We start from the raw sequence: 25,000 nt of genomic DNA on the forward strand, positions 1-25,000 counted from the left end.
TCTGTTTACAGTTATGACTGATAAAGTATTGTGTTATCCTTTTAGCCTTAATGTCTGACTGTACCTCTGTTTACATTTATGACTAATAAAGCATTGTGTTATGCATTTAGTCTTGATATCTGACTGTACCTCTGTGATTACATTTTGACATTTATAACTAATTCAAGAATTCAATCAATAAATCAATAAATCAGAGAACAGTCAATAGAAGTGTATGACATAGACTGTGTAAACAACAATAGAAATGTGTAACCTTCGTGGCAAGGGGGAAATTCAAGGGGCTTGAAAATATAATGGTCACATGACCACAAATGTGTTCCATTGCCTAGATCAGGGGTCTTCAACAGGGGGTCCGGGACCCCTAGGGGGTCCTCAGAGTTACTACAGGGGGTCCTCCAAATCTTCCCAATCCTTTTTATAACTTGTCCATATTCTGAGAACTGTAGCCAAAAGTAGCAGATCTACAAGCTCACAACGCCAGCTTGTAGATCGGCTATTTTTGGCAAAGCATTTTGGTGTAGAGGGGAAAAAGATCAGACTAAGTACAGAGTGAAAGGCCAAGTTTATTAAGTATTGACGGTTCAAGTGGTTCAATATCTGAAAACACAAATTGACATGAATCCAAAATACACTGATGATTGTGCTGTCAAACAATGAAACTATATGGAATCTATGAACAGGTTGTGGGGGTCCCTGCTTCATCTCTCTCTCAACTAAGGGGTCCCTGATTCATCTCTCTCAACTAAGGGGTCCTTGGCCTGAAAACGTTGAAGACCCCTGGCCTAGATGCTGTGACTGTACCCAGTGTCTCAGTTTACCCCGCAATCCCCGACAACTCATTGTTAGTTCAGTAGAGGAGCGCGCGCGCGCGTGTGTGTGTGTGTGTACACATGCGTGTTCACTCCACTACTTATAGGATCAAGGAAGCCCAAGCCCAAGGGAGTCCAAGGAAAAACATTCCTTGGGCTAAAAACGGACCCCAAAAAACTGTGAAAATTGATGACTCATCACTAAACCATCGTTTTGTGGGGCCATTTCTTGCCCAAGGAAAGTTCTTCGTGCAAAACAAATGCTTGCAATGGATTCAGAATAATTAAAAACCCCTAGTTTGACCCCTCACATCCCACTTAAAGCAGATTTTTTGGGAGAAAATTTTCCTTTATAGTGTAGTGTATAGTAACTGAATGAGACTCTATTGATCCCGGGAGGGAAATTCAGCTGTCATTCAGGAGTAGGACAAAATAACACAGGGAGAGGTATTATAAGCTCACAACGTGTTGCAATCTGACACGTTGTGAGCTTGTAGATCTGCCATTTTCAAAATGTCTTGAAAACAATTTGAATTTCTTTTTACAGAGTCCCAAAGGTACTCTGTAAGGCCCCGACATAATCATATTTTAACTGACGAGCACTAAGAGTTGAGGCATTACATTTTGTATAACACGGTTCTATTGTGAAAATAGCAGATCTACATGCTCACAACGCCTCGCAAGCAGATTGGCTATTTTCAAAAGTTCTGCCTAATATTTCATTATTGAGGTATTAAAAAGTCCTTAAATTGTCACTTTATAAATGTGCAGATATCCTCTATACACTTAAACTTTGTTGGTTTGTTTACTGTTGAGTGAAAACTATTTTGCACGTTAAGTTAATGTGGGGACCACCCTGGGGTTCTACATTGCAGTATTATTGATACTTTTACTGTTCTTGTTTATTTTATTTTATTTTTTCATACTTCTCTGTAACTTTATAAATAACCTTATACTGCTGTGCTGCCTCTGGGCAACTGATTTTTCCCCTTGGGATAATAAAGGTATCTATCTATCTATCTTAAGTAAACAAAGCTAAAAATAAAAACAAAACTTTTTTCACCACTGGTGCGAACCCTGTAAAGATGCCAGCAGATAAATTCAGGCGGAAAACAAAATACACAAAAAGACTTTTATTATCCATTCTTAGAAAAAACAAACAAAACAAACGAACTGGAGGTCATAACTTTATCCTTGGACTCCTCGATGACGACACATGGAAAGAATTTAAACAAACGACAAAACCTCCAGAAAAGAGAATCCTTTTTTATATCAAATAAAAAATAAACGTCAGAGTCTCTGTGTCGCCCCGCAGTGGTTCATCTGGAGAACTACAACGCAGCATGATGGAACTAGATGTCTTCTCAGCGCAGGTGTAGCCTTAGATCAAGACTCTCCTAGATATATTTATAATGTATGTTCGTACAGACGCAAAGTATAACAGGCGCTGACCCGCTTGCAGCAAATGTTAACTAGTGGTCCGGAGTCTGTTGCACACAGGATCTCTATCTTATGTCCATGATCAGAGAGTAAACAGGAATTAAACGAGAGGGGAAACAAGTGGTGTTTCGGCCACAGACAGGATTAAACCACTTCTTTAGCAGTGTTGATTTTGTCGACTAAAACTATGACGAAAAATGTTTGTCATAGTTTTCACTGACTAAAACTAAATAAAAGCTAAATTAAAACTAAGCTGTGATGACTAAAACTAAGACTAAATATATTGACAATTTCGTCAACAAAATTAAAACTAGACAAAAAAGTTAGGGAGGGACTAGTGGAGAAGACAGTAATTTTATGTTTGGTTGCTCTTCAGGTGTTGTGCTGAAAATAGCAGATCTACAAGCTCACAATGCGTCGCGCTGCGACGCGTTGTGAGCACACAACCAAGTGTAAAAGTCAGTCATTATGATGCCATCAAGGCCTGCCAAAATGCATTTTAGTTGACTAAATCAACTGTAGATTTAGTCGCTAAATATCGTATGATATTCAATCGACTAATACTTTTCAGGTGACTAAATTATGACAAACTAAATGACATTTTATTCAAAAGACTATGACTAAAACTAAATCAAAATTTGCTGTCAAAAACAACACTGTTCTTTAGTGACAGCTATGGACTGATACGTTGCACACAGACTCCGGGACGCTGGTTAACATTTGGGCCAAGCGGGTAAGCACTGAGCAGCTTTTATGTTTTGCATAAATGTACATGTTTGAGAGATGAACTGCTGACATTCCAGCGCAAAATGGAGGGTGTGGTCTCAGAACACATCTACCAAGAGTCTTAGGGCCGATTCACACTCCACTTTTAGAGACTAATTTATTTGGGTTTCGGGGCGCCTGCTGGCCTACTGGTCCAGACGCATACCACTTAGGCATTGCCACATCCTTCGCCGCATGTCACTCCCCATCTCTCCCCTCATTTCCTGCCGGTCTACTGTCCTATCAGTAAAGGCATAAAAAATAAAAAAGAGACAGCTTAAAAAATAAGAATTTATTTGGGTTCGGCTCTGTCTAAACTACAAGTTGACGTCATTCAGAGGTTCGTGGGAGTACCGTCATTAATTCGGCTGTTCGGTGCCGCCGAGATTTTGTGACTCCCTGAACGGAACCAACATAAATTTGTCTCTAAAAGTGGAGTGTGAATCGGCCCTTAATCTAAGGCTAGCGCAGGTGGAACTATTTCTTGGTGCAAGTGGAACTATTTCTTGGTGCAGGAGGTGGAACTATTTCTTTGCCCAGGTGGAACTATTTCTTTGCCCAGGTGGAACTATTTCTTGGTGCAAGTGGAACTATTTCTTGGCGTAGGTGATCTTCATGGCGCAGGTGGAACTATTTCTTTGCCCAGGTGGAACTATTTCTTGGCGTAGGTGATCTTCATGGCGCAGGTGGCCGTGATCCTGAAGCCCTGTAAGGCGTCTTTGGCCACGCCCGCCTGTCCGTCACTCTCAAACTCTACGAAGGCGATGTCGTGTTTACCCGGAACCAGACGCACCTCTTTGAAACCCGGGAACCTGGGGTGAAATAAAACAAAAACAAAAACAGGACAAGACGGGAGTTAAACTTTATTCATCCCTTTGAGGGAACACAAGACAGAAAATAAATTAAAGTTAGAGCGAGGCGTTGTGAGCTTGTATATCTGCTATTTACTATGCTATTTATTTGAACAGCATCATCTCATAAACATAAATGAATCTTACTGGTTTAACAGCATCATCTCATTAACATAAAGCAATCTTACTGGTTAAACAGAGTCAGCTCATTAACATAAAGTGATCTTACTGGTTGAACAGCATCATCTCATTAACATAAAGTGATCTTACTGGTTCAACAGCATAGATAGCATCATCTCATTAACATAAAGTGATCTTACTGGTTGAACAGCATGGATAGCATCATCTCATTGGTCTCCTCTGGCAGGTTGCTCAGAAACAGGATGTAGTTTGGAGGGTTGTCAGGAACCTGAAGAAGACAACATTAATGAAGAATATCTTTAAATCATTATTTATTTCATCCTACAATGTTGTAACCCATTTTCCACCCGGTGCCAGTTGCCTAAGCTGTAATCCTGGGCTCTGCTCTCCCTCTGCCAACCTGGGCAGAGCCCTGAACTGAGCTCATGATGCCTTCAGTGCATGAGGAGGACCCTGCAGCATGTCTATGCGGCCCGTCATGGTCTTACCAATAAATACTGTATATGTTGCCTACTTTCAGTGGGGACAAATAATTTCATTCATTTTTCAGTTACTGTCCAAAACCACTAGGAAACTATTTTTGTATTGTTTTGTTAAGACCTTTTTGCTATTTTGTTTCATTGTCTAAACGTCCAAAATAGGACCGTCATGTTGAGCTTGCGGCCCTCGGACTTTTTGTATTTTGCTGAGTGGCCCCTGAGCCGTCTTAAGTTGAGTAGCCCTGCATTATTCCAACCAGTTCCTTCCCCCTCCATCAGGCGCCCGGCTGGCCAGGGGGAGGCAGTATAGTGACCAGGATTACTGCATGTTTTTTGTGAGTGTATCTACTGTGATGCCCCACACATTTAGGCTGTCATTAGAGGGGTGCCTGCCTTGCTTAACTGTCTCCTAATAGGTGAGCCGGGTGGGGCCTCATTGGCTGGTTGGTCTAATGGCTCATAGGAGAGCACCTGGGCCCGGTGCCTCCAGGAGTCTATAAAAAGCAGACGTCTCCACCAGCCACTGCTCCATGCCCCTTTCGGTTATGTTTAGTTAGTTCTTGCTTTACTTTCCATCCAACACCCTGCACTACACCATGTTCCACACATCCACCTTTACACCACTGATCACTGACTCCACACTTCATAGGATCCTTTTGACATTATGTTGAGCTCAGTTGTTTTGAAGCATTCCTTAGTTAATGTCCTAGGCTTTTATTTAATACATACACCTTGTTACACTTTTGCCATGTCTCCTCTCCCCAATCTTTTGTTATGACCTGTTACGGCCAGTCATGACACTACCCTAGGAGACACTGGGAGAACATGCAAACTCTATACAGAAATGGCCCTTTCGCCAACCCCACCTAGGGTGTGGGCGCTGATGACGCAGAGTAGAGAGCACGCCCCCAGCACCCACAGCAACCCAGGACCTTCTAGCTGTGAGGCGACAGCACTACCAACTGTGCCACCGCATTGTGTGGCACCGCATTGTGTGGCACCACATTGTGTGGCACCACATTGTGTGGCACCGCACCATGGCATTGAATGGTTCAGATATATACAGTTCTTAGGAAGCAGTGGTGTTGTTCTTACCTTTTCAGCAGGTGTGTGAGTCTGGTTGTTGGACCCCTGGAAACACAAACAACACACATGGTCATTTAACACCAAACCTCATTGTAGTTTTACTGATTATTTTATGAATAAAACCTCATTGTAGTTTTACTGATAGTCTTATGAATACAATTCTATTTAGTTTTAGTCATCTGAAATGTTTGAGTTTTTAGTCTTGTTTTAGTTTTCTTTCCTCAACTAAATCTACAGTTCATTTAGTTGACAAAAATCTATTGTTTGGCAGGCTTTGACTACTTAAATAATAAATAACCTACTACTTGTAGATCAGCTATATTGAGAGCTGATCATAACATCACTGTTTTAGTCAGCTGTGTGCGTGCGTGCGTGCGTGCGTCTCACTGGTACTGCAGGCTTCTTGCTGAGGTTGGAGGACTGCTCCAGAACTTTCTTCTTCTTCTCTTTCTTCTTGTCCTTGTCTCCATACGTCCCTCTCATCTTGGAGATCACCTCAGAGTCTGTCTTAGCGTACTGGATCCTCTGAAATATTATTATTATACATAATTATAAACCTTAAAGGTCTGTCTTAGCGTACTGGATCCTCTGAAATATTATTATTATACATCATTATAAACCTTAAAGGTCTGTCTTAGCATACTGGATCCTCTGAAATGTTATTATTATACATCATTATAAACCTTAAAGGTCTGTCTTAGCATACTGGATCCTCTGAAATGTTATTATTATACATCATTATAAACCTTAACGGTCTGTTTTAGCCTACTGGATCCTCTGAAATATTATTATTATACATCATTATAAACCTTAACGGTCTGTTTTAGCGTACTGGATCCTCTGAAATATTATTATTATACATAATTATAAACCTTAAAGGTCTGTCTTAGCGTACTGGATCCTCTGAAATATTATTATTATACATCATTATAAACCTTAAAGGTCTGTCTTAGCATACTGGATCCTCTGAAATGTTATTATTATACATCATTATAAACCTTAAAGGTCTGTCTTAGCATACTGGATCCTCTGAAATGTTATTATTATACATCATTATAAACCTTAACGGTCTGTTTTAGCCTACTGGATCCTCTGAAATATTATTATTATACATCATTATAAACCTTAAAGGTCTGTTTTAGCATACTGGATCCTCTGAAATACTGGAACAGACTTTATTGTGGGCTCACTGAAAGGCCAGTATGTTATACCAAAACTTTATAGGTCAACTTTATCTTCCTCAATAACAAAATTACAGACAGTGCAAAAAGGGCCGTTAGCCAATGAGGAGCAGCGTTCTAGGTGACATCATCAGCAACACGTGTGACCTGAATCACCCGATAAAAATAACATTCTAAAACAGCTAGTTCCATTCCTTCATTCTAATTGGCTGGTTGCTGTGGTATATGAGACTACAACCCACACCTTGAATCAGTTTATATCAAACCCAGTGCGTTATTTCTTTCCACAGTGTTCCACAGCTAGTGCACCAATTATCTGCACCTGTGTTGTTTCTACAGCCTGGCCGAGAACTATTTTCTTGTAGCCTGGAACTACTTTCTTAATTATCATAAGTATAAACCTCAAATGTCTGTTTAAGCATACTGGATACTCTGAAGAATTATAAACATTATTTATCCCACAATTTTTTTAACCCATTCTTCACCCAGTGCCAGTTGCCTAAGCTGTAATCCTGGGCTCTGCTCTCCCTCTGCCAACCTGGGCAGAGCCCTGAACTGAGCTCATGCTTCCTTCAGTGCACGAGGAGTGAGCGGGCCGCTTCTTATCACCTGACAAGGGCGAGTTTCCCCAGTTGGATGTAGCAAATGCCTAAATTGATGTAGAGCTATTAACTATCATGCTTACACCGTTATTTTGTTCCATGGTCACTCAACTAAAGAGTCGACCTGATCGTCACAAGCCACATAATATTAACAAACTTTATTATCGCCCCTTCTCTGTCCCAGCAACACACTCTCGCGAGATCTTGGATATTAACCCATTTAGAACGGGTACATATTATTGTGTATCATTATTTTATGCTTTAACTATTGAAAAACAGCAGATCTACAAGCTCACAGCACGGCATCGAGTGCCGCGCTGCGAGCTTGTAGATCTGCTATTTTTGAAAAATGTAGAAAATTAGAATTTTGACCCGATTCTATAAGTTTCTTTTGAATCCTTCTGAGGTTTTTTGAAAAATCGGTTGTTTTTCAGCAATCTGGCCAGCCATCGTCAAAGAAAAGGTCCTTTTCACTTCACTGGAGCTCAGTTAGTCTGTTCTTGAGAGACTACTATGTCAGTGGTTCTCAAACCTTTTCATGTGAAGGACCCCCAAAATGATATGTATTTGGCCACAGACCCCCCCCCCCCCATCTCAAAATATCTAGTTCCAGGGACCACCCAGAAGCAAAATTTGAGTTACGAACGTTCGCTTTGAAAATACATATATTCAAAGATTTGCACACATTTTCACGACTTTTTTCAAAAATAGCAGATCTACAAGCTCGCAGCGCGGCACTCGGTGCCGTGCTGTGAGCTTGTATATCTGCTATTTTTCACCGGTTAAAGCATTCAATAATTCTAGGCCTAAATGGGTAAAGATCATTGTACCATAGGCTTGTTGTAGAAGGGGAAGCCCTGCAGCTGTCTCAGAGCGTTGGTAGCGGCGGCGAGCTCCTTGAACACAACGAAGGACTGTCCTCTCATGGCCGGCGTCTTCAGGGCCACGATGTCCAGGATCTGACCGAACTGAGAGAACAGCGCGTACAGTGCCCTCTTCAGCTCTGGAGGACAAACATAACATTAAAAAAAATAGATCAGGGGTCTTCAAAGTTTTCAGGCCAGGGACCCCTTAGCTGAGAGAGATGAAGCAGGGACCCCTTAGTTGAGAGAGAGATGAAGCAGGGACCCCTTAGTTGAGAGAGAGATGAAGCAGGGACCCCTTTGCTGAGAGAGAGATGAAGCAGGGACCCCTTTGCTGAGAGAGAGATGAAGCAGGGACCCCTTAGTTGAGAGAGAGATGAAGCAGGGACCCCTTAGCTGAGAGAGAGATGAAGCAGGGACCCCTTAGCTGAGAGACAGATGAAGCAGGGACCCCTTAGCTGAGAGAGAGATGAAGCAGGGACCCCTTAGCTGACAGAGAGATGAAGCAGGGACCCCCACTACACGATGTATAAAATTGCGTTGCAGATTTTCATTGATTTCATTCTTAGACTTGTTTGATAGCATTGTCATCAGTCTATGTTGGATTAATGTGTTTTTTCAGACATTTAATCGCTTGAATTGTAGATATTTTGTAAACTTGACGTTTCACTCTGTACTTGGTCTGCTCTTTTTTACCTCTACACCAAACTTATTTGCCGAAAATAGCTGATCTACCAGCTCTCAACACGAGGTGTTGAGAGCTTGTAGATCTGCTATTTTTGGCCAAAGTTCTCAGAATTGGGATGCGAGAATTATCCTATCACACAAAGATTTGGCGGGCCCCCCTGTAGTAACTCTGAGGACCCCCTAGGGGTACCGGACCCCCTGTTTAAGACCCCTGACCTTGATACATCATTTAATTTGTGGCTGCAGTTCATTGAAGCGGACCTTACAAAAAAGGCCCAAGTAGCGGAAGGCACGCTGCGCCAGTCAAAGTCGCTACTGGCCAATCACAGCACGTCTTTTCCGGGACTTCAAATTCAATTCAAAGGAGTAACTAACGCATACCAACATGTAAATCAAGTCCATTTGCAACTGAATAACTGTTAAACCCCATTTATATGGGGGAAAAAAAACCATACAACGTATATTGAATTAAACACGTTCGCGTTCTTACCATCTTTCTTGATTTTGTCGTTTAGATTGTTGATGTAGATTGTGTGGTTGGGTCTGATGTCCATGGTGACCTGAGGACAGAACACATTTCATTAACAACATCTACATTAATATTCACAAGATCTACATTATCTTTGTAATTATTTGGATACAGAGTGATGCCATTCACTGCGCTTTATTTTGAAGAGCCCCGGAAGCCACGATTGTGTCCATGTTGTGGAAATTCAACTAAATCGCAATTATTTGAGTGACAATGAATCGTCATGTCAAATGTCATAACCGTGACAGCCCTAATCCATGTAAAATAAATGCACAAAACGGTACAAAAATGTGAGTGAATAATCAATATTCATTTGGACACAAACAACCTTTGTGTGATGATGTGCAGCGCACACCAGTTCACATCATGTACACTTTACATCACTTAAAAGACAACTTTCGTTTTTTACAACAAGGGTTCATATTTTAGATTGTAATTAAAGAATATACAAGATGAGTGTTAACATTATTTCATTTACCTCTTTCTATTGTTTTAGAGATTTTAATTTTAATGGTTGGGGGCATGCGTACAAGAGGCTAAATATGTCATTTTACACAGAATAAGCCCATTCCCAAGATACAATGCAACCTTTCATGGGTGGATGTGACTTATGGGGGCTAGACGTGTTACTGTAAAAGAGAGATTGTACAAATGAAGTGTTAAGGGTCCATGAACTGTAAGGTTACTTGTCAGAAGGACATGTGCTACCAAGACGTCAATGTCAAGCCCTGGATTAAACCATTTAGTTCCTCTAATTAACAGTGTGGGTCCATTATGTTCTGGCAGTTACACTTGTATAGATAACACTGAGAGTAATTATTGTACAAATTAACACTGAGAGTGTAATTATTGTATAAATTAACACTGAGAGTGTAATTATTATAGTGTGAATGAAGAGGATGCTGCACAAAAGCATCATCTAAAAAAAGGAGTGCTTCTCAAATGGGGGTACGTGTAGTTACCAGCGATGCCGGTGCCAGATAATGTATTCGCTTTCTGCTATTCTGTCTCAGCCACCACCGCACGGACGGGCAGTTTACCGCTACGGGACCTGCCGGTCCGTGTGGCGGCCGCCGGTCCTACTGGCGGGACTGCTGGTCCTATCGCCGGCGATGCAGTGCGACTGCTGGTCGAACTAGCGGTCGTGCGGCAGTGTCTGCTGCTGCAGTTCCGCGGCAGGTGACGGTGCCAGAGAATGTATTTGCTCTTTCTACTATTCTGTCTTTGTTTCTGTCTAATAAAATATATTAGCTCTAATTAGTAATTACCAACACATTATTTCTTATTATGGCTTTATTCTGTCTTATTATGTCTTAAAGTGTACTGTAAAAGAGGATGGGACCATTACATCTATAACTTGACTAATGCAACTGTTATTCAATAGAAAGCAAAGTGTATTTGCCGTTATGCTGTTTTATTTTGAACTAGGGGTGGGCGATAAGGAAAAATACAATATCACAATATTTTCCCAAGCTATATCACGATACACGATTTTATCACAATTCTTTTTCACGTTGGTTTTTATGGTTATTTTTCAAGTTACTTGACAAAAACTAGACTCTCTGGGTTCCTTTTGGGAGGTCTAAATTGAACTTTACAAGTACGTAACTCTGACAGTATAGAAATGAAACCAAATGGACCCTTACGACATTTTAAAGTTTGAGAACTACTGATTTAGAACAAAATGCAGGTTTAAATTGAATTGAAAACGATTAAACAGGATTTTTTACAAGGCTCCCTCAATTGTATCACGATATATAGGATATCTGTGAAAAGGCATATCGTGGAGACATTGTATCGGCTCCACGATAATTATCACAATATCGCCCACCCCTATTTTGAACACAGTATTGTCATTGGAACTGGACTTGTGATATTTTTTCAGGTGAAGGAGGTTCTTGGTTTCAGAAATCAGTATAACTGCAGCCAAAAAGAGTTCCAAGAGGTCCAAACAGTAGTTAACATAATAAATTAATTCTAGTCCTGCAGAAAGTTAGCCTAGCCTCGTGAACCAGACTCTCCTCGCATTCTAACAGAACTTAAGGTAGGAGGAATCTAGTTTACTAGCCCAGACGTCTTCAACAGGGGGTCCCCAGAGTTACTAAAGGGGGACCTCCAAATCTTTGTGTGATAGAAACTTGTTCTCCTTTTTTATATTAACCACTTTAACCGCAGCAAACCAAAAATAGCCGATCTACAATCAAAGAGATTGTAGATCGGCTATTTTTTTGGCAAAGAGGTTTTGTGTAGATGGGGAAAAAAAGCAGACTAAGTACAAAGTGAAAGGTCAAGATTATTACGTATTGACGGTTCAAGTGGTTAAATATCTGAAAACACACATTTATATGAATCCAAAATACACTGATGATCGTGCTGTCAAACAATGAAACTATATGGAATCTATGAACAGGTTGTGGGGGTCCCTGCTTCATCTCTCTCTCAACTGAAAACGTTGAAGACCCCCCCCCCCCCCCCCCTATACGTTACCCCTACCCGAGAGAGAACCAAACACAACCATAATGTTTCTTATCTTTAGGGTCTCCCATTAAATGTACCCTTACAAGTCTGTTAACTTTGACACGGTACAAATAGAACCATTTGGCAAATCAAAATAGGGCAAAGCTGACATAAAAGCCTATGACTTGAGTATGCTCACTTTTATCTTCATAAAATCTGGTGAGGTGTGAACCAGGTGTCTACCCTACATCAACCAAGTGTCAGAATGCAATTTACCTAAAGAAACACTGAAATATTATCCTTTAAACATGCCTATAGTTTAGGCGGAAAATATTCCTTTATGGTGATGACTCCTTTAGTTGCTCTCATTTACAAGACAAACACACATTTATGTCAAATAAGCTGCTGCTGCATTGCCTAGGATGTGTGGAGATAGATACAGCTTTATTGCAAATCACATTTCTTTAGCCCTCCCCACAACGTTGAGCCCATCTAAACAGCAGCTAACATGCTAACCGGTGGCTAGCATCATTTCAACACACCATTCATTCATAAACAACGAACTGCGAGAACTAATTCACCAGTTACACAACAGTTATACAACTAGACACTGCGAACAATTAATACATAAGCGCTGTGAACACATAAGAGTGTATTAAATGTGTGTAATAAAGTGTTTATTAATGTTGTAGACTCACCTCTCTACAAACACACTGCACACACTGGACTTATAACCACAGGAAACGGATGCGCGTAACACAGCGTCCCCTTAAGCCCCTTTTCCACTGGCCTAACACCACACCACACCACACCACACCACACCACACCACACCACACCACTCCACTCCACACCACACCACACCACTCCACTCCACACCACACCACACCACACCACTCCACACCACACCACACCACACCACACCACACCACACCACACCACACCACACCACTCCACACCACACCACACTACACCACTCCACACCACACCACACCACACCACTCCTTACCACACCACTCCACTCCACACCACACCACACCACACCACACCACACCACACCACTCCACACCACTCCACACCACTCCTTACCACACCACTCCACTCCACTCCACACCACACCACACCACACCACTCCACTCCACACCACACCACACCACTCCACACCACACCACACCACTCCACACCACTCCACTCCACACCACACCACACCACACCACTCCACACCACACCACACCACACCACACCACACCACACCACACCACTCCACTCCACACCACACCACACCACACCACACCACACCACACCACACCACTCCACACCACACCACTCCACACCACACCACTCCACACCACACCACTCCACACCACACCACACCACACCACTCCACACCACACCACACCACACCACACCACACCGCCCACCTGTGCCAGGTTTTCCACTACAAGGACCTGGGTAGAGTGGTGTGAAAGTGGTACTAAACGTGGTACTAAAAAAGTATCCACTCCAGAGTAGGTCTGAGCTGGGCCAAACAGGGCCAAACACTTCATAATGACTGATCACTCACTGACTTTTCATTTAGACCACCAGGATGTAGTTGTAATACATGATAATAAATAAATTCTATTGTGTTATAATCACAGTTATAATCCATTATAGTGCATTATAATTTATTATAATCAAATACCGTAGTTAAAGGGTCAATTTGTTTCTTACCGATAGGGGAACTTTTGTGTAATGGAAAATGTAGATATTTTTGTGGTGTGGTGTGGTGTGGTAAAACTGCAGTCGAAAAAGGGCTTTACTGACCCCTAGAGGCAGGGAGTAGCAGCTGCACTTACAACATATACCACGTTTTAAAATCAACGCGTCTCGGATTTTTACTTTAGTGCTGCTAATCATATCAAAGAATAATATTGAAAATAATATTATTTTATTTCGTGTTAGATCATTTTCACTATTAACTTTCATGTTATTTTGGTATTTATTTGCGTAAATTGCGTTGTTCTACCTTTTTGGGACAGTTCGTGTTTACAAGTAGAACTTGTCCTCTCGAGGATTCCGTATTTTCTCTGGTCAGCATGGTCAGCATAGGGTAGATTTCTGCCATGTCTTTCTAGACGAGACATCTGACTGACACATACATTAACTAAAAATATACAGAAAGAAAAAAAAAACACAAAACAAAACAAATTATTATAAACTATTATGATGTCTAATCCTTGGTCCTTGTGTGTAAAACTTGGCACAAGTGTGTGCTGTGTGCTGTGTGGAGTGGTGTGGTGTTGGCCCGTCAGTGTGCTTATTATTTGGGCCAATAAACAGGGCACTAGAAAGTACCTCATGTCCCCTCAGTGCAGTAGTGATGGGATTTATGGTTCTTTGAAGTGAGCCGGATCTGTGGGATCCGTTCCTTTCAAAGAGCCGTTCAAAAGACTGGCTCATTCTATTGATTGATTGAAAACTTTATTGTCAGTTTGCATAGGAAAAGGTACAGTTTCATGACGGTACATTTCACTGGTACAAGGTCTACTAAAAGGAGATCCATGCAAAGACTAAGCATATTTCCACAGGAAACCATTTAAGTATCTCATGAATTGAATGACAGACGAATAGAACACAGTGCTATGCCGTAGATAGGTAAAGAAAAATAAAATGAAAGATAAAAAGAAGAAAACAGTAAGTCTGAACAAACAGTAAGTATATACAAAGAAGGGGGGGGGGGGTAGGGCTGGGCTAGGTTCTATACAAGTTACTTTGTAGATTTTGATTCTAATTACAAATAACTTCCACCCTTTATACATTCGGACAGTACATATCTGCCATTTGAAAATAGCCAATCGACAAGCTCACAATGCGTTGCAACACGACGCATTGTGAGCTTGTAGATCGGCTATTTTCAGATGATTTTCTACATTTTACTCATTGGAAAACCTGTGAAACATGACATTCTGCATAATGAGTACGTTCTAATATTGGTAGGCCTACTTTAAGTATTTTGATACCAATACTTTTTTACTTTTACCCAAGTAAATTAACATTCCAAACTTCTACTTGATTGCAGTATTGATATTTTTACATAAGTAAAGAAATTAGTGCTTTTCCCACCACTGTTCATTTAGAAAGGAACGGCTCCTATCGTTCATTTCAAAGAGCCGTTCAGAAGACTGGATTCGTTCGCGAGCGTCCCGCCTCCACAGTGCAGTCAGCTGATCCTCCTCCACAGTGTGTCATCAAGCAGTTAGCTTAGCAACACGACCAGTTAGCATCCATACTGGAACACAGTGACTGCTCATTTAAACAACAACAACAACACTGGACTTTAATAACATAGATTAATAATCATTCAGTTGTCTGTGTTGTTCACACACTGACTGGCTGGTCAACTGGTTCCCAGTGGGAAGCCTGGGAGGGACTGACTGACTGGTTCTGGTTCTGGTTCTGGTTCTCTGACACCGGGGTGGAGGATCAGGTGGCACCATCACAGCCCGGCTAGGAGGACCATCACAGCCCGGCTAGGAGGACCATCACAGCCCGGCTAGGAGGACCATCACAGCCCGGATAGAAGGACCATCACAGCCCGGATAGAAGGACCATCACAGCCCGGATAGAAGGACCATCGCAGCCCGGATAGAAGGACCATCACAGCCCGGCTAGGAGGACCATCACAGCCCGGCTAGGAGGACCATCACAGCCTGGATAGAAGGACCATCACAGCCCGGCTAGGAGGACCATCACAGCCCGGATAGAAGGACCATCACAGCCCGGATAGAAGGACCATCACAGCCCGGCTAGAAGGACCATCACAGCCCGGATAGAAGGACCATCGCAGCCCGGCTAGAAGGACCATCGCAGCCCGGCTAGAAGGACTCGCAGCCCGGCATGAGGCATGGCATCCGTACGGGTAGCGGTGAGGGTTCGACCCATGAACAGGAGGTGAGGAAAACGTCTAAATCTACAGATCAACCTCAAAAAATTTAAATTCGAATATTGTGTAAAAGTAAACATGTCCTTAAACTTTTCATATATATATATATATATGTTTTGAAACTTTCTTATTATGTTCTAGATACATTGATTGTACATGCAGTCCAAACCTTTTTTGTTAAAATGTTGATTTTCTTATGGCATACAACTCATGAATATCAAAAGGCCATATTTCTCAATATTACAGCCTAGGAGACCAGTCAGAACAAGGACTTCTAATGAGAGAAATGTCAACCTTCTGAAGTCAGAGTTGCTTGAAGTCCAGTCTCAAATCAGTTATGATTTGAGATGCCTTTTTGCACAGTATTCTAATTTTCTTTAGATTGATCTGTACTGTAAGATACTGTTAAGGCAGTGATTCTCAAAGTTTTACATTTCAAGGCCTCCCTTTGCTGACAGTGTACAAATGTAACCAAATGTCCATTTGGTTCCATTTGTACACTGTCAGAGTTACAGACCTGTAAGGGTCAATTTAGACCCCCCTAAAAGAACCCACTAGATTACCTGGAATCCACTTTGAGAACCACTAATCTAAGGCTACTATGACTGTGTTTATATATCAATAGTCTCGCTGTGAATTGAGTACAAAAGGACCCCAACAATGTAAACAAAGACATATTGGGTTTAAATCCTATTTTGTATCTGAACTGTGCTGTCTTGTGCATTTACTATGGCATAACTGTTAATACAAGTATTCAATCAAACAATCAATCAATCAATCAGTATTATTTTAATGTAGCCTAGTGTAAAATAATGTAAGGCATTTCATGAAACAAACTAAAACTAAACAAACAAAAACAACAACAACACTTGAACTTTCTGTATTCTATTAATAGTCATTGTGTTTGTTCATAATTATAATAATCATATTTGAACTGGGGACCCCCCACCCTGCACAAGCTCTTGGAATTGTAGGAGTTGGCATTTAGTTTGACTCCATCTGTTCCATTGTGAAAATAGCAGATCTGCATGCTCAAAACACCTCGCAACGCAACACGAGGCGTTGTGAGCATGCAGATCTGCTTTTTCACAATTTCTACCTCTAATATTTGACAATTTGACCAATGTTTGACCAGAGGTACTAAACAGGTCTTTAAAGTCCTTAAATTGTCACTTTTGAAATGTGCAGATACCCTGTATAGGTAGTTTACTGTCAGAACAGGCACAGCTGGTCCGTATGTATACGTGTAACGCCTGACACTGTGGTTCCCCTGGCACATCACTGTGACATCACAGTGTCAGACAGGGATCTCCATATATGGGCATAAACATTAATAGTCATTGTGTTTGTTCAGTCTCTCAGGATACCATTTTAAGCTAATCAGCAGACATTAGCCTTTTATCAGCTTATCAATGTGATTGTGGTCCAGTTTCAATCCAGTCTGTTTATTTATATTGATTGATTTATTTATTGTTGTAATCACTGTCTTCCTGTTCACATGATGATTATCTAGCATCCTGTATGTATCAGTTGTCTCTCTTCATTGTCTAAACCAGAGGTTCCCAAACGTTATTATTCTCCCTGAGATAATGTTGCGAGGAAAACGTTGAGATAATAGCCATTTTGGTAACTGAAAATAACTTTTTACTAAAATGATGCAAAATATTTTCTTTTTAGTGTAAAATATTTTCAAATGATCTCGCGGCACCCCTGGAGTGCTGCCACGGCACCCCAGGGTGCCCCGTCACCCACTTTGAAAACCCCTGGTCTAAAAGCTGAACGTGTTTCTCTTCATTATAAGAAGCTAGAAGGGCGGCCGAGCGTCTAGGTCGGGTCGGGGACCGGCATACTCGGGAACGATGTGACGTCAGTGTGATGTAAAACGGATACGTCCCATTTCTGTAGATCTCTGTATCTCTCAGTCCTTGTCAGTGTGATGTCAGTGTGATGTCAGCGTGGGGGTCCTTGAGGGGCTTCCAGGGGGTCCACAGGGAGGGTTATTTCACTGGTTAGAAGTGATATGAATGAATGAATGAATGAATGAATGAATGAGAACTTTATTTCAGAATCATCAGACAGGTCCATATGACAATAAAAACATACAAACACACATACATAAAAGAGTACAAAAGTAAAAAAAAAAAACCTCTAATATAAACATGTGGCACCATGGTCTGGATGTGAACCGGACAGAGCTGCGTCTTGGGTTACATATAACCTAAATTATCTCATTATCAGACACAGCCACTCTGCACATGATAGTCCAATGAGAGAATGTTTAAGAGTGACCGTTCACATCACTGTTGCCAGGTTTTGTGAGAGAAACAAGCAACCAGGTGTATGAAAACTAGCCCAAAATAAGTGACTTTGATTGATTGAATACTTTATTAGCAGTTTGGAAAGAAGAAGAAAAAACAAAAGCACAGGACTTACTTACTTTACGTACAGTTTAATACAAGGTCTGCTCAGCACAGGGATGCTGACAGAACCCTCGCTAAAAAACCCTGGTCAAAAACATCACTCATCCTAGACAATTTTCCCTCCCGGCCCCCAGAATTTTCACAATATTTAGCTGTGGAACCGAGTCAAAATAAATGTAAGGCCTCAACTCCTACAATTCCAAGTGCTTGTCAGGGTGGGGGGGTCCCCACCGGTCCCCACCCCAGTTCAAATAGGATTATGTTTTGGGTCGTAGATTCTTAGATGTTAGATTTAAAAAAAATCTGAGATACATTTCACACGCTGAGAAAAACACCTGTTATTTATGTTTAGATTCTACAGCTGTCTCTAGACAGCTGCAGAATGCTGTACCAATCTGATCTAAACAACAATAACAACAACAAGTAGAAAGGTGTAATCCTGGGAAATAGCTAGTGCTCTGGGCCAAGGTGGACTCACCTCTTTAAACCCCACCTAGCCCCGTAGAACCTGCCTACCCTAAATGACCAGACATGAAAAGTAGATAGCATAGGACCTCAGTGTAAACAAGACATAGAACTTTCTTATGGTTTAAATCCTATTAGTAGGCCTTGTATCTGTACTGTACTGTACTGTACTGTACTGTACTGTACTGTACTGCACTGTACTGTACTGTACTGTACTGTACTGTACTGTACTGTACTGCACTGTACTGTACTGTACTGTACTGTACTGCAGTGGTCTTCAACAGGGGGTCCGGGATCCCTAGGGGGTCCTCAGAGTTACTATAGGGGGTCCTCCAAATCTTTGTGGTAAAAACCTTATTCTTATATTTTTGAACCACTTGAATCTTAGTGTCCTTATTCTGAGAACTTTAGCCAAAAATAGCAGATCTACAAGCTCACAACGCCTCGCGCTGCGAGGCGTTGTGAGCTTGTAGATCTGCTGAGCTTGTAGATCACTTCACACTGCGGGGGAGACTTCTTCTGTTTGAACACATTGATTCTCCATCTGTTGGAAGGTAGAATGGTGTTGTTCTCCATGTGTTTGGTTTGAACACAGACCTCTGTGTGTGTGTGTGTGTGTGTGTGTGTGTGTGTGTGTGTGTGTGTGTGTGTGTGTGTGTGTGTGTGTGTGTGTGTGTGTGTGTGTGTGTGTGTGTGTGTGTGTGTGTGTGGTTCAAAGGTTTGTGTGAGAGGTGATAACCTGATCCTTTACATTGTGTCACCGTCACTATCTCACGTGTCACTGAATAGCAGCACCCCCCCCCCCCCCATGGACCCCCCAGGGGGTCCTCATGGTTGATATGAAAAGGGTTGGAAGCCCACTGCCGCAGGCCATCACACGCTGAGCACTTTGAATAAGAAATGACAGTGAATGTCCCAGAATGCTACTTCCACAGGCATTGACACTAAGGCTTTTACTATTTGGGCAAGTGTGCATGACCTTTGGGCAAGTAGAACATGACCTGTACTTGCCCGATGGGCAAGTGCCTCTGAGACCTCAGTGTCAACCCCTGCTTCCACCTCCTGGCATCTCTGATGGGAGAAAAGGTTGACTTTAGTTTTGTCCCCTCAGCCATCACATCTTGCTTTTTTAATTGTTTACTTTTTGTGACCGTCAGGTCGCAGTTACTATGAAAAGCTCCGCCGGCTGTCTGTCCGTCAGTCACGTCACGTCACGTCACACTTTTGCCCTACTCATGTTTCCGCCACCGTTGCCCCTATCCTTGCCAAACTTTGCAAGGATCCACACCCAATTTCTCACATGCCCACCATCAGGCCGATTCTTGCAAAACACATTTTTGGACACTGCTCCTACAGAGTTTGGCCTAAAATCATGCAAAGCGGTACACAGCATCTCTAAAGTCATGTCATCAACATGGATCTGTCCCATTTCCCATATTCCCTCCTGATTGGCTACCATTGCCTTCTAAAGTTTGTCTATGCGACCTGGCGGTCACTTATATTAGGGAGTCTTACTGGTTTTATTCTTGATTTATTTGCACTGACTATGGACACTTATTGTTTGGCCCAGCTCTATTGGGTTGTGTTGGTAGAATTGAGTATTATTGCTGTGTTTGACATAGGGCTGTAATCTAGCCCTGTTTTAGGGATTCGAACTTCGGGGGGATTTTCCGAACGGACTATCGAACCTTAGATGGTTCGTTCAATTGAATAAAAACCGAACGTTCGAACGTTCGAACCATCGAACGTACTGCACCTTTAACCAGCTAAAACAGTGTAGGAAATGTTTTAAATGCGCTGTTTTATCCATTGAAAACGCGTGGATGCGTGGCCGCATTAACACCTAGGCTAACACTTGGAAAAGCCAACCCAATCGGAGAAAATGTTGCACAGTTTGTTGACGGACAGGCTCAATGTATAGCGGAGTTGCACGGATGATGATTAGACTTGGTGACTGCGTCGGAGCGCGTCTCGTTCGGGCTAAACTGGTCTCGATGTTACAACCCCAGAACTCGCATTATAGATCCTTTAGGGGGTTGCAATGAAATCCATCTTTGCTCATGCTTAGGAGAAAGGCTGTTTAATCTTTGGGTGCGTGGATGGCTGGGTGTTCGCTCGCTGTTCAGAGCACACACCAACACACACACACACACAAACACACAGCTGCTCTCACTCTACTGTCAACAAGTGTGTGTCAGCGAGGCGCTGTAATGGTTCGCGGCCCCAAACAGGAGCGGAGGACGGTCCTTGATCGCTCCAAGCTGTTCTGGTGCATTTTATAACTACTATAACGGTCACCATTAACTGTTTATTGTTTACCGGTAGGCCTAACTTATTTCGTATTTGGCTATCTCTACTACTGTGATATTATGATTTCTGAATAGGCCTATCACATTCTGATAATTATTTTTCGTGTAAAAAAAAGAAGAAAAAAAAAAGAAAAAAACCTGAACCCATTAATTTCGAACTTCGATTGCCAACGTAACGAACGAACGTTCGAATCCCCGAAGGTTCGCTTGCAGCCCTAGTTTGACATGGTGGTGAGATACTTGTGTTGCACTGACGAACATTGACTGTTATGAACACTTTTGTTTGGCGCTGCATTGTTTAGTTATACAAGCTCACATCATGGCACAGAGTGCCACGCTGCGAGCTTGTATATCTGCTATTTATGAAAGGTCGTGAAATTGTGTGCAAAATGTAATGTTTGAGTTACAAATGTTCGCCTTTAAAAAGATATATTCAAAGGTTTGCAAAAAAAAGAAAAGAAAAAAAAAACAGAGAAAAAAAGTTGCAAGTTAACTAATGTATTCCATTGATGATGATGATGATGATGATGATAAAGAATCAATTTAAAGCATAATAATTGATTTTCACCAATTGATTTAGCCAATCTGCAAGCTCACACAATGATGCGACACATGGCTTGTGGATCGGCTGTTTTCCCAGGCCATGGCAACAAGGTGTTGATGATTTGAACCACAAAGATGATTTATTTTCTCTCTCTCTCTCTCAGGGAGAAGGACCTGACCGCCAAGAACATCATTAAGATGGAGGGAACCAAAACTACCATCACCAACCTGAAGGTTGGTATAACACGGTTCTATTGTGAAAATAGCCGATCTACATGCTCAGAACGCCTCGCAACTTCTTGTTGTGAGCATGTAGATCGGCTATTTTCACAATTTCTGCCTCTAATATTTGACAATTTGGCCAATGTTTAATTTGTCATTTTAGAGGTATTAAAAAGTCCTTAAATTGTCATTTAGAAATGTGCAGATGTTGGACATTAAGTTAATCATCTGGGGTCCCCCCCAGATTAATTTGGCCACCTTTGACGAAATTCTGCAAAATATAAAAAAATTTTTTTTAATTATGCAAAACATACATTTATTTTTTTATATTCAAATACATGAATACATGTTGCTACAGTACAGTACTGTATACAGCAAAAGGGTTTCCCAGATTGAAAGGTACAGTTTGCTAACGTAACACTCCGGGGCTGAATGGGTTAAAGGACATTTGTTTTTTTTACAACAAGGGTTCATATTTTATTAGATAGTCATAAGAGAAAAGAGAAGATGAGTGTTAAAATGTTTTCATTTACTGCTTTCTATTGTTTTAGCGATTTTAATGATTTTGATTTCAGTGGGTGGGAGCATGCGTACAAGTGGCTAAATGGGTGGCATAGCTCAGGGGTAGAGAAACCGTTATTAGAGCACGAAGGGTTCCCGATTCCCGAAGGGTTCCCAGTTCAAATCCGGGCTCCCCCTGAGTTAATGTCGAAGGGTCCTTGGGCAAGACTCTGAACCCCTAGTTGCATGGTTTCCTCCGCCACCGGTGTATGAATGTGTGCGTGAATGGGTGAATGTAATGCACAATCTCTGTAAAGCGCTTTGGATAAAAGCGCTATATAAATGCACCATTTACCATTTAAATATGTTTTGAACGGGTACACTATATTGTGTATCATTATTTTATGCTTTAACTATTGAAAAATAGCAGATATTCAAGCTCACAGCGCGGCACCGAGTGCCGCGCTGCGAGCTTGTAGATCTGCTATTTTTGAAAAGTTGTGAAAATTAGAATTTTGACCCGAGTGTCTTTTGAATCCTTCTAAGGTTTTTTGAAAAAACCCTATATTTCTATGTCAGCAATCTGGCCAGCCATCGTCAAAGAAAAGGAAGAAAAGTTCCTTTTCACTTAACTGGAGCTCAGTTAGTCTGTTCTTGAGAGACTACTATGTCAGTGGTTCTCAAACCTTTTCATGTGAAGGACCCCCAAAATGATATTTATTTGGCCACGGACCCCCATCTCAAAATATTTAGTTCCAGGGACCCCCCAGAAGCAAAATTTGAGTTACAAACGTTCACTTTAAAAATGCATATATTCAAAGATTTGCACACATTTTCCCAACTTTTTTTCCCAAAAATAGCAGATCTACAAGCTCGCCGCGCTGTGAGCTTGTATATCTTCTATTTTTCACTGGTTAAAGGCAAGCATTCAATAATTCTAGGCCTAAATGGGTTAAACACAATAAGCCCATTCCCAAGATGCACGGCAATCTTTCATGGGCAGATGTGAGTGTCTAGCAGTGTTACTGTAAAGACATTATGTTGTAACTGTACTTCTTGGTTGCAGTGTTACTGTAAAGACATTATGTTGTAACTGTACTTCTTGGTTGCAGTGTTACTGTGAAGACATTATGTTGTTACTGTACTTCTTGGTTGCAGTGTTACTGTGAAGACATTATGTTGTAACTGTACTTCTTGGTTGCAGTGTTACTGTGAAGACATTATGTTGTTACTGTACTTCTTGGTTGCAGTGTTACTGTGAAGACATTATGTTGTTACTGTACTTCTTGGTTGCAGTGTTACTGTGAAGACATTATGTTGTTACTGTACTTCTTGGTTGCAGTGTTACTGTGAAGACATTATGTTGTAACTGTACTTCTTGGTTGCAGTGTTACTGTGAAGACATTATGTTGTTACTGTACTTCTTGGTTGCAGTGTTACTGTAAAGACATTATGTTGTAACTGTACTTCTTGGTTGCAGTGTTACTGTGAAGACATTATGTTGTTACTGTACTTCTTGGTTGCAGTGTTACTGTAAAGACATTATGTTGTAACTGTACTTCTTGGTTGCAGTGTTACTGTGAAGACATTATGTTGTAACTGTACTTCTTGGTTGCAGTGTTACTGTGAAGACATTATGTTGTTACTGTACTTCTTGGTTGCAGTGTTACTGTAAAGACATTATGTTGTAACTGTACTTCTTGGTTGCAGTGTTACTGTGAAGACATTATGTTGTTACTGTACTTCTTGGTTGCAGTGTTACTGTAAAGACATTATGTTGTAACTGTACTTCTTGGTTGCAGTGTTACTGTGAAGACATTATGTTGTTACTGTACTTCTTGGTTGCAGTGTTACTGTAAAGACATTATGTTGTTACTGTACTTCTTGGTTGCAGTGTTACTGTGAAGACATTATGTTGTTACTGTACTTCTTGGTTGCAGTGTTACTGTAAAGACATTATGTTGTTACTGTACTTCTTGGTTGCAGTGTTACTGTAAAGACATTATGTTGTTACTGTACTTCTTGGTTGCAGTGTTACTGTGAAGACATTATGTTGTAACTGTACTTCTTGGTTGCAGTGTTACTGTGAAGACATTATGTTGTTACTGTACTTCTTGGTTGCAGTGTTACTGTAAAGACATTATGTTGTTACTGTACTTCTTGGTTGCAGTGTTACTGTGAAGACATTATGTTGTAACTGTACTTCTTGGTTGCAGTGTTACTGTAAAGACATTATGTTGTTACTGTACTTCTTGGTTGCAGTGTTACTGTGAAGACATTATGTTGTTACTGTACTTCTTGGTTGCAGTGTTACTGTGAAGACATTATGTTGTAACTGTACTTCTTGGTTGCAGTGTTACTGTAAAGACATTATGTTGTTACTGTACTTCTTGGTTGCAGTGTTACTGTAAAGACATTATGTTGTTACTGTACTTCTTGGTTGCAGTGTTACTGTAAAGACATTATGTTGTTACTGTACTTCTTGGTTGCAGTGTTACTGTAAAGACATTATGTTGTAACTGTACTTCTTGGTTGCAGTGTTACTGTGAAGACATTATGTTGTTACTGTACTTCTTGGTTGCAGTGTTACTGTGAAGACATTATGTTGTAACTGTACTTCTTGGTTGCAGTGTTACTGTGAAGACATTATGTTGTTACTGTACTTCTTGGTTGCAGTGTTACTGTGAAGACATTATGTTGTAACTGTACTTCTTGGTTGCAGTGTTA

General features: G+C 41.3%; 2 protein-coding genes across 3 annotated transcripts in view; one reads left to right on the plus strand and one right to left on the minus strand.

The window, feature by feature from the left end:
* Positions 1 to 3,546: 3,546 nt before the first annotated feature.
* On the minus strand, positions 3,547 to 12,696 carry snrpb2 (small nuclear ribonucleoprotein polypeptide B2). The gene is made up of 7 exons (XM_080721317.1): positions 12,589 to 12,696; positions 9,395 to 9,464; positions 8,185 to 8,357; positions 5,959 to 6,096; positions 5,581 to 5,616; positions 4,186 to 4,274; positions 3,547 to 3,826 (listed from the first exon to the last, which is right to left on the minus strand). The coding sequence occupies exons 2-7, from the start codon at positions 9,456 to 9,458 to the stop codon at positions 3,667 to 3,669; spliced, it is 660 nt and encodes a 219-aa protein (XP_080577443.1). The 5' UTR covers positions 9,459 to 9,464; positions 12,589 to 12,696; the 3' UTR covers positions 3,547 to 3,666.
* A 2,563-nt stretch (positions 12,697 to 15,259) lies between these two features.
* Positions 15,260 to 25,000, plus strand: part of kif16ba (kinesin family member 16Ba) — a 92,816-nt gene continuing 83,075 nt past the window's right edge. For both annotated transcript variants that reach the window (XM_080721138.1, XM_080721139.1), the window contains exons 1-2: positions 15,260 to 15,821; positions 21,715 to 21,784. In XM_080721138.1, the coding sequence (XP_080577264.1) occupies positions 15,775 to 15,821; positions 21,715 to 21,784 (117 nt within the window). In that variant the 5' untranslated portion in view covers positions 15,260 to 15,774. The remainder of the gene's footprint in view (positions 15,822 to 21,714; positions 21,785 to 25,000) is intronic.

This window comes from Nannobrachium achirus, assembly GCF_963921795.1.
Source record: "Nannobrachium achirus genome assembly, chromosome: 3".
Lineage (NCBI taxonomy): Eukaryota > Metazoa > Chordata > Actinopteri > Myctophiformes > Myctophidae > Nannobrachium > Nannobrachium achirus.

Coding starts and splice junctions, on each gene's coding strand:
- snrpb2 (XM_080721317.1), bottom strand. CDS start 9,458: ATGGACATCAGACCCAACCACACAATCTACATCAACAATCTAAACGAC. Junction 6,097..8,184: donor CCTTCTACAACAAGCCTATG/GTACAATGATCT, acceptor ATAATATTTCAG/AGGATCCAGTACGCTAAGAC. Junction 3,827..4,185: donor CTATCCATGCTGTTCAACCA/GTAAGATCACTT, acceptor ATTTCACCCCAG/GTTCCCGGGTTTCAAAGAGG.